An 8,986-nucleotide genomic window follows, 5' to 3' on the forward strand; every position below is an offset into this window, starting at 1 on the left:
GAGCAGGATGGAGACCAGGCCTGAGTGCCCTCCCCTGCCACCGCCCCGTCCTGGACCAAGGGGCGTGGCTTTGGGGCGTGGCCTGCCGGGGCCCTTATTGACTGCCCCGAGGTTCCTCCGGAGAATAAAAGCCTGGAGCTGAGAGTCCTGCCAACCTTCTACTCTCCCAGGACACAGAGACAATCTACATCTCTCGCTGCTCCGTCCACCTCATTCTGTGCCGGGTATGTGGCCCCCAACCTCAGCCGTAGCCCAGGACTGACAGTCAGGGACAGCCAGGGACAGCCAGAGAGGGGTACCCAGGGAAGGGGTGAGGGGCTGGGGCACATTCAGTTCAAATCTCCGTGTTCTGATCCGTAAAATGGGACCGATGGTAGGACCCTCCAGCTCAGGATGTCAGAAGGGTGAGACAGGCTGTGTTTACTGAGTGCTCCCATGAGCCAAATGACAAGGGAGGGTTTCTGCCCTAAAGCTCGGGCTCCACACCATTTGCCAGGACCCCACCCCCACTCCCATCTACCTGACACCTTTTCCTCTCCTGACTCTTACCGTCTATGGAGCTGGGTGGGACTGGCCTGTGGGTGGGAATCAATACGGAGATGGCGTACCCTGTCCATTTCTCCAAAGGTCCTCAATGTTGCAGCCTGGGGCAGGGACCAGGTGGCGCACCCCAAAGCCACCTGGAAGGGGTCTGCATGGTGGGACCCACCCACTAACCAGAGACTGCATCAGGTGAGCCTTTTAGGTCCAGAGGAGACCTGGTGTGTTAGGATGGGACCTAGCTAGGAGTTGAAGAAGGATAAAGCAAAGAAATTTGGAGGTATCCTTGTTTGGCATGCCCTTCTTCCCTCACTATCATTCAATAGGTCTACCAGAAAGAGGCGCCTAGTGGGCTTGTCTGTAATCTGAGCACTTAGCAGCAGGAGAATCACAATGACTTTGAGTCTATCTCGCTTGAGACTGAGGCAAGAGGATCACAATAAGTTTGAGTCTCATACCCACACAGGAGCACACACATATACACAAATGCACACACGCATGCACACGTGAGTGCTCATATATGTAGGTGCTCCCAAGAGTCACCATCTGCCTAGGCTTGATCCTCCTTGGCTCTGGATCTATCTTAGGGCCTCTCATAAGGCTGCAAGGTGACAGTGGCTGAGTCAGTGTTAACCCAAATGCTTCCTCACTGTCGTGACTACCAAAGGGACCTCATGGTGCCATTAGTCAAACCTGAACTTGTCATGTAGCCTTGAGAGGATTCCTCTCAATGTGGGAACTGTGTGATAAAGGTGAACCAGGGGTCTGTGTTGCCTCTCTGGTCCCCATGCCAGGAAAAAAAAATCTATTTATAAAAAACTAAGAGCTACCAGGTGGTGGTGATGGTGCACACCTTTAATCCCAGTACTCAGGAGGTAGAGACAGGTGAATCTCTGAGTTCAAAGGCAGCCTGGTCTACAGAGCAAGTTCCAGGATGGTCAGGGCTACACAGAAAAAAAAAACACTATCTCAAAAAGGAAAAAAAGAGAGAGAAAGGGAGGGAGGGAGAGGGGAGAAAGAAAGAAAGGAATAAGGAAGGAGGGAAGGAAGGAAAAATATGAGAAACATTGAGAACCTTTCACAGCTTGATGCTGGAGTCTCAAGTCTTTTTGTTTTTGCTTTGAGATAGGGTCTCATGTAGCCAAGGATGACCTTGAATGACTTCACCTCCCAAGTGCCAGGACACAGGCCTGCACCAGATCAAAGGCTCATTTGAAAAAACAATGTGTGTCCAACACCAGGCATGGCGGGGTACACCTGTGATCCCAGCAAAGGGAGACTGAGCACTTATATACGTAGATGCTCCCAAGAGTTACCATCCGCCTAGGATGAGAGTCAAAAGTTCAAAGCTAGCCTAGGCTACATAGTAAGAACATACTGTTTGTTTGTTTTTAGCATATGTGGAACTGGGAGATGGCTCAGTCTGTAAAAGGGTTTCCTGGGAAAGCCCTTCCTATTAGGTCTTGTGTCCATATCCCCAGAACTCACATCAAAAATGCCAAGCACAGCAAAAAATACCTACAATCCCAGCACTAGAGAACAAGAGACAGAAGGATCTCTGGGGCTTAGTGGCCAGCCAGTCTAACTGAATCAGTGAGCTCCAGGCTCAGTGAGAGACCCTGCCTCAAAAAATATGCTGGAGGGAACTGAGGAAGATACTGGATATTGACCTCTGCACACATATGTGTATGCATGCAAGTACACACACACTCACTCACACACACACACACAGTGTGTTTAAACAAGTAATATACAATAGGGCAAAAATGCTGACCATGGATGGGTGCTATGGACCCGAGGGCCACTCTCCACAGGGACCCCCCTTGGCCCATTTCTTTCGTGTTTGTTGACATGCTCTGAGCTCATGGAAACAAATGGACTGAGGCTGGTTCCTGGTGACTTTGCAGAAACAGCCTTGCTTTATCCACACCCCCATCTTGTGACTCATTCTGAACCACCTTGTGCAAGATCTTTCCCCTAAACTTGCCCATGACTGCAGCCTAAGGATGCTTGTGCAAGACCCTTCCCCTGAACTTGCCTAAGTTGGCAGCCTAAGGATGTTTATGCAAGACCCTTCCCTTGCAGTCTAAGGAAGTTTCTGAACTCATGACCTTCCAACTCTGGGAGGAGAGGGGCCCAGCTGAGATTTTATTCTGTGCCCTTCCCTTCTCGTTGTGGGTATGAAGGAGGGGTCATAGAGCTCAGGAGAGCAGCTGTCTTGATCTTTTGTATCTCCTTCCTGCCTCCCAGCCATGGCAGTCCAGGAGCCCCTCCACGTGAAGACCCCGCTGCGTGACAGCATGGCCCTGTCCAAAGTGGCTGGCACCAGTGTGTACCTAAAGATGGATAGTTCTCAGCCCTCAGGCTCCTTCAAGATCCGAGGCATTGGACACCTCTGCAAGACGGTACAGGGCAGGGTGGCATCCTGCCAGAAAGGGCACTTCCTCCTACGTGACAGTTCTAGAGCTCGGTGTGCAGACGTACACTCAAGATTTTAGCACCCAGGGAATTGAGGCAAGAGGGTGGAAAGTGAGTAGCATCCTAGGCTGCATAACAATATCCCGTCTCTAATAATAATAATAACAAAATAATAATAATTAATAATGATAATAATCTTAAGGGCTGGAATTCTGATGGCTCAGCAATTAAGAGCATTGGTTGCTCTTGCAGAGAACCTCAGTTCCCAGTATTCACATGGCGGCTCACAAATCCAAGGGATTTGACGCCCTCTCTGGTCTCCAAGAACAACTACACTCATGTGCACATAAACAGAAATGAATAACTATTGGGCGGGAGAGTTAGCTAAGCAGTTAGGAACACTTGGGGCTCACTCTCAGCATCTGAGTTGGTGGCTCACCTGTAACTCCAGCTTCGGGTCATCTGGTGCTCTCTTCTGCCCCCTGCAGGTAACACATGCACACATACACATAAATAAATAAAATAAATCTTAAATTAAAAAAACACAATCTTTCTAAAAAGAAAATAATTTTAGAGTAGGCTACACATATCAGGGTTCCCTCTGGCAATGGGGTGCCTGCCCATGAGAATACCTCAAGACACCTGCTCCCTTGCCCCAGCCGGTCTCCTTGGGGAAGACAGGCCCAAGGGAGGGTGGTTCAGACACCAAGAGGAAGAAAGTGAGTTCAGTATGGATGGAAGACGCTCCAGTGGGAGGGACGAGCCTAGGTAGGGACATAGAGGAAGCCTGACCCCTCCTCTTGCCTCCACAGAGGGCAGCACAAGGCTATAGACATTTTGTCTGCTCTTCAGGTAAGTGGCCAGGAGGCTTTCTCTCCCTTCCTATCCTGGATGGTGTGTCCTGAGGCCAGGTGCATCACCTCTCTGGGCCCTGGTCTCTGCAGCAATAAACCCACTCAAAAAAGTGCATATTTGGGGGCTGGAGAGATGGCTCAGAGGTTAAGAGCATTGCCTGCTCTTCCAAAGGTCCTGAGTTCAATTCCCAGCAACCACATGGTGGCTCACAACCATCTGTAATGAGGTCTGGTGCCCTCTTCTGGCCTGCAGGCATATACACAGACAGACTATTGTATACATAATAAATAAATAAATATTTTTTTTAAAAAAGTACATATTTGGGGTTCCAGAGGCCACCTAGGAAGAGAGGGGAGTCCAGAGCCTGACAGGAAAGGGATGATGAGTCCCACCTGGGGTCCCAGACACACCCCTTCCATTGCTACCCTGACAGCGGGCAATGCAGGCATGGCGACGGCCTATGCTGCCAGAAGGCTGGGCATTCCGGCCACTATCATTGTACCTAGCACCACGCCCACCCTCACCATTGAGCGGCTCAAGAATGAAGGTGCCACAGTTGAAGTCGTGGGAGAGGTGAGTGCAGACTGGCAGGGGGCAGGGCTGAGAGGGCTCCTGACGGCTGGACAGAGCCCCCATCATTGCATTCTCTTCCCGCAGATGTTGGATGAGGCCATCCAGCTGGCCAAGGCTCTAGAAAAGAACAACCCGGGCTGGGTGTACATCCATCCCTTCGATGACCCTCTCATCTGGTAAGGTGGGGCCACCCCACTCCTTACTGCACCTATCTGTCTTAATGCGTAATACCTGCTACCTGCTGGCTCTCCGTGTTGCACACCCAATGTATACGGGAAAGAACACACAAACATCCAGATGCACACATCAGCAAAGGGGAGGGGTGTCCCCAGATAGAGATTTGGGGAGATCAGCTCATCTGGGGGTGACTAGGAACAAATGAGGTGGGGATGCACTGATGAAGCGCTAGCATCTGCCATGGGCAACTGAACCTCGGGCCCTGGGGACCCTGAGAGTCTGTGGGGAATGAGCATCCAGGGACTGTACCCACTGATGGATAGGAAGTGGGCGTTTAGTCCACCTACTCCCGCAGCCCTCCTCTCTCTTGGGGGGATGTCACTTACAAGGAGTTCAGTGAGGCTATGGCTGGGTGGGGAGAGGGCAGGGACCAGTTCCGAAGGCCACCATTGCCTGGCTGGCATCTTCAACCACCCGTTGTGTCTTAGAAAGCCCAGCCCTGACCTGCCACCCTTCTCCTGCCCAGGGAAGGCCACACTTCCATCGTCAAGGAACTGAAGGAGACGCTGAGTGCCAAGCCTGGGGCCATTGTGCTCTCCGTTGGCGGCGGGGGCCTGCTGTGTGGAGTCGTCCAGGGGCTGCAAGAGGTGGGCTGGGAGGATGTGCCCGTCATCGCCATGGAGACCTTCGGTGCCCACAGCTTCCATGCTGCCATCAAGGAAGGGAAGCTGGTCACCCTGCCCAAGATCACCAGGTGAGTTCAGGCACCTACCTCCCTGTTGTGCCTGCAGTGAAAATGAGGCTTTGGTCATTTGCCCTAAGTTACCCAGGCACATGCGTGGTACACCTGGGCCTTGAACACGAGTCTCTGTGTGGATAATGGCGGGCAATGCCGACCACTTCTTGAGATCCTCATGCCTCACTACTTTGCTGGACACTTATCTGGCCTCCAAAATATGCAAGGCCCTGGCTGATCCTGGACACAGGGTGGGAAATAAAACACCCATTTTTGGGGGGTTTTTCGAGACAGGGTTTCTCTGTAGCTTTGGTGCCCGTCCCGGAACTAGCTCTTGTAGACCAGGCTGGCCTCGAACTCCCAGAGATCTGCCTGCCTCTGCCTCCCAAATGCTGGGATTAAAGGCGTGTGCCACCACCGCCCGGTTTATAAAACACCCTCTTGCCCGCAAAAATTTATAACCAAACCCCAGCTTTGAAGCTTAAACAAAATTGAACTCTGTTTCTCCCTAGTTTAAAAAAAAAAAAAAAAAAAGCCTATTAGGGACAGTTCCTTGAAGCTGTGGGCCAAGTTCCTTGAGTCTGCTGCACCACCACGCTGAGTGAGCTGACCTAGGGCCCAAAGTGGCTGCCTTTGTGCCAGCCAGCACAGCCACACACTCTGTCTGAAAACAGGAAGTGAGGGCAGAAGGATGCACCTAAATTTTTTGTTTTGCTTTTTTCAAGACAGGGTTTCTCTGTAGCTTTGGAGCCTGTCCTAGAACTAGTTCTTGTAGACCAGGCTGACCTCAAGCTCACAGAGATCCGCCCACTTCTGCCTTCCAAGTGCTGGGATTAAAGGTGTGAGCCACCGCGCGGCAGACACACACAAACTTTAAAGACAAAGTGGGGCTCCTTGACTGACAGTAGGGTTATATGCCTCAGCAAACCCATGATTAGAGTTAAAATCGTCGAGTGAGTTAAACCTGGTCTGCCTTATCTAAGCACACAGCACTCTCAGACCAACCCTCAGCAGTCAAAGCTGTCTATGCTTCCTCTATTGCCCACTGGGCAGAACTTAGTTGTACAGCCACACCTAGCTGCAAGGGAGGCTGGACAAGGTTTGCACCAGACATCCTCGAGGGCTGTAGAAGAGACTTCTAGGGAGACAACCTTTCTGTCGGAGGGAGGGAAGGCTCAATCAAGTAAGGGATTCTTCCAGATTTCTGGGAATGACGTCGCTGTTGGGACTGGCATCCTGCCATGAAGTATGGGTGCAGTAGGGGGCATTCAAGCAGCCATTTTAGCCCCTAAGTTAATGTGACCTTGGGGCATCCACTACCTGCCTAACCTTTGTTCCTGATTCCCCTTCTATAAAACTGAGTCTGGGGACTAGAGAGATGGCTCAGAGGTTAAGAGCACTGGCTGCTCTTCCAGAGGTCCTGAGTTCAATACCCAGCAACCACATGGTGGCCCACAATCATCTGTAATGAGACCTGGTGCCCTCTTTCTTTTGGGGGGGTGGTTTCGAGACAAGGTTTCTCTGTAGCTTTGGTGCCTGTCCCGGAACTAGCTCTTGTAGACCAGGCTGACCTCGAACTCCCAGAGATCCGCCTGCCTCTGCCTCCCGAGTGCTGGGATTAAAGGCGTGCGCCACCACCACCCGGCTAATAAATATTTTTTAAAACTGAGTTTGGGAAGTGTGTGGCACCTAATCCTTTAGTAAGGACTAGCTCTCCCTATGTTAGGATGGGAGGGGACTATTTGAAAACCTCAAATAAACCCAGGGACTGGGGATTTCCTCTGAAAGGCTCCCTGGAAGAGGAGGCCTTCACCTTGAGCTTGGCAGGTTGGGGCAGGAAGCAAGCAAACAAAGCAAGTAGAGGCTACAGGCTGGGGACAGGGCACATCGGAGTCAGGCCAGTATGAGGTCGGAGACCACTGTGCAGGCTCCCGAGTTGGGCAGGGGTTGCCCAATCCCACCCCTCACCTGTAGTTCCTGCCTCTTACGTGCATCCTTTGCCTTGTCTCCCACTCCTCTCCCCACTCCCAGTGTTGCCAAGGCCTTGGGTGCGAACACTGTGGGGGCGCAGACCCTGAAGTTGTTTTACGAACACACCATTTTCTCCGAGGTCATCTCGGACCGGGAGGCTGTGTCCGCTATTGAGAAGTTTGTGGGTATGTACCTAGGGACCTTTCGCCCTTCATTTTTCCCTCCTTGGCCTAGAATCCCTCATGAGTGAAAGCTAAAGCTAGTCAGTGGTAAGAAGAAACACTGACGTCACTCATCAGTCTGCCTTTCTCTCCAGTAGGACTCCTGGAGCTCAGCCCAGTGCTTGACTCCCAGGAATCCACCAGGATGACCCCAGCTAAGACTCCTAGCAGTAGTGGAGAGGGTGCCTGACCTGGCCATCTAATGTCACCAGAGTGGTGACTACCCTAGTTGTCATCGGAGAGCATCAGTCCAGTAACTGATGGAAGCAGAGGTTTAAGGTCATGACAGTGGATCCCACAGAGCCCATGGGAGCTCACCGACTCTGGACCAATAGCTAGGGAGCTTGCATGGGACCAACCTAGGCCCTCTGCATGTGGCTGACAGCTGTGCAGCTTGGTCTGTGTGTAAGGCTCCTAGCGTGGGGTCAGGACCTGTGCCTGGAACTTGAGTTGCCTTTTGGGTACCTATTCCCCACGCTGGGTTGCCTTGCCCTGCCTTGGTGCAGGGGGAGGAGCTTGGTCCTGCTTCAACTTGGTGTGCCATGCTTTGTTGACTCCCATGGGAGGGCTACCACTTTCTGAATCGGGACAGGGAATGGTTGAGGGGGGAGGGTTAGAGGGAAGTGGAGGGGAGGGAGCAGGAAGAGAGGAGGGAGGGGAAACTATGGTCAGTATGTAAAATAAATGAAAAACATTTTAATAATTAAAAAAAAAGTGAGGCTGGTAACCATGATAGCAGGGAAGACAACCAGCCTTTCAAATGTACATCTTGAGCTTCCTGGTAGCCAGAGTCAGAAGGGCAAGCACTGAGATGAGTTGGATTTGGAAGTGGTCTATAATGGAACTCTCTTGGTTCAGCCTGGAACAAGATGGTCAAAAAGAACCTGGTGGTAGTGCAAGCCTTTAATACCAGTACTCGGGAGGCAAGGGTAAGCGGATGAGTTCAAACCCTGTCTCAAAGAGAGAAAAAAAAGGCCAAAAAGGATGAAAAATGGCACACTGTCAGCTACTAATAACCACAGCTTGCTGCCCCACACCTAGGCACCTGTGACTCCCCTCAGGCGCCTGAGAACTCTTAGCACAGGCTGAAGAAACTGAGGCTGGATTCAGCCTGAACAGTCCCAGCCACAGTGAGAGGTCTGGTCCAAGACCAACAGTGCTGAGAGCTGACCAGCCCCCTTTCCCACAGATGACGAGAAGATCCTAGTGGAACCCGCGTGCGGCGCAGCTCTGGCTGCAGTGTACAGTGGTGTGGTGTGCAGGCTGCAGGATGAGGGCCGGCTGCCAAGGCCGCTGGCTTCACTGGTGGTGGTTGTGTGTGGCGGCAGCAACATCAGCCTGGCCCAGCTGCAGGCTCTCAAGGCACAGCTCGGTCTGAATGGGCTGCCCAAGTGACCCCGCACCCCTAAGTAGTGTGGGCAGAGGATGCACCTGACAGTGGCCCCACCCTCCTTTACCCGTGTTTATAATGTGCACTTTTTCATTGTAAATAAAT

General features: G+C 51.9%; 1 protein-coding gene across 1 annotated transcript; it reads left to right on the top strand.

The window, feature by feature from the left end:
• Positions 1 to 143: 143 nt before the first annotated feature.
• Sds (serine dehydratase) lies at positions 144 to 8,962 on the top strand. Its single transcript, XM_057764447.1, has 8 exons — positions 144 to 224; positions 2,791 to 2,945; positions 3,771 to 3,810; positions 4,247 to 4,386; positions 4,471 to 4,562; positions 5,090 to 5,317; positions 7,331 to 7,455; positions 8,681 to 8,962. Exons 2-8 carry the CDS (start codon positions 2,793 to 2,795, stop codon positions 8,884 to 8,886), a joined length of 984 nt encoding a protein of 327 aa, XP_057620430.1. The 5' UTR covers positions 144 to 224; positions 2,791 to 2,792; the 3' UTR covers positions 8,887 to 8,962.
• The last annotated feature ends 24 nt before the right edge of the window (positions 8,963 to 8,986 follow it).

Source organism: Chionomys nivalis, chromosome 3, assembly GCF_950005125.1.
Source record: "Chionomys nivalis chromosome 3, mChiNiv1.1, whole genome shotgun sequence".
NCBI lineage: Eukaryota > Metazoa > Chordata > Mammalia > Rodentia > Cricetidae > Chionomys > Chionomys nivalis.

Bases quoted from the DNA above. Each gene is read 5' to 3' on its own strand.
- Sds (XM_057764447.1), top strand. From the start codon at position 2,793: ATGGCAGTCCAGGAGCCCCTCCACGTGAAGACCCCGCTGCGTGACAGC. The intron at 4,387-4,470 runs GTGAGTGCAGAC...CTCTTCCCGCAG, and splicing joins CAGTTGAAGTCGTGGGAGAG to ATGTTGGATGAGGCCATCCA. The intron at 5,318-7,330 runs GTGAGTTCAGGC...CCCCACTCCCAG, and splicing joins ACCCTGCCCAAGATCACCAG to TGTTGCCAAGGCCTTGGGTG.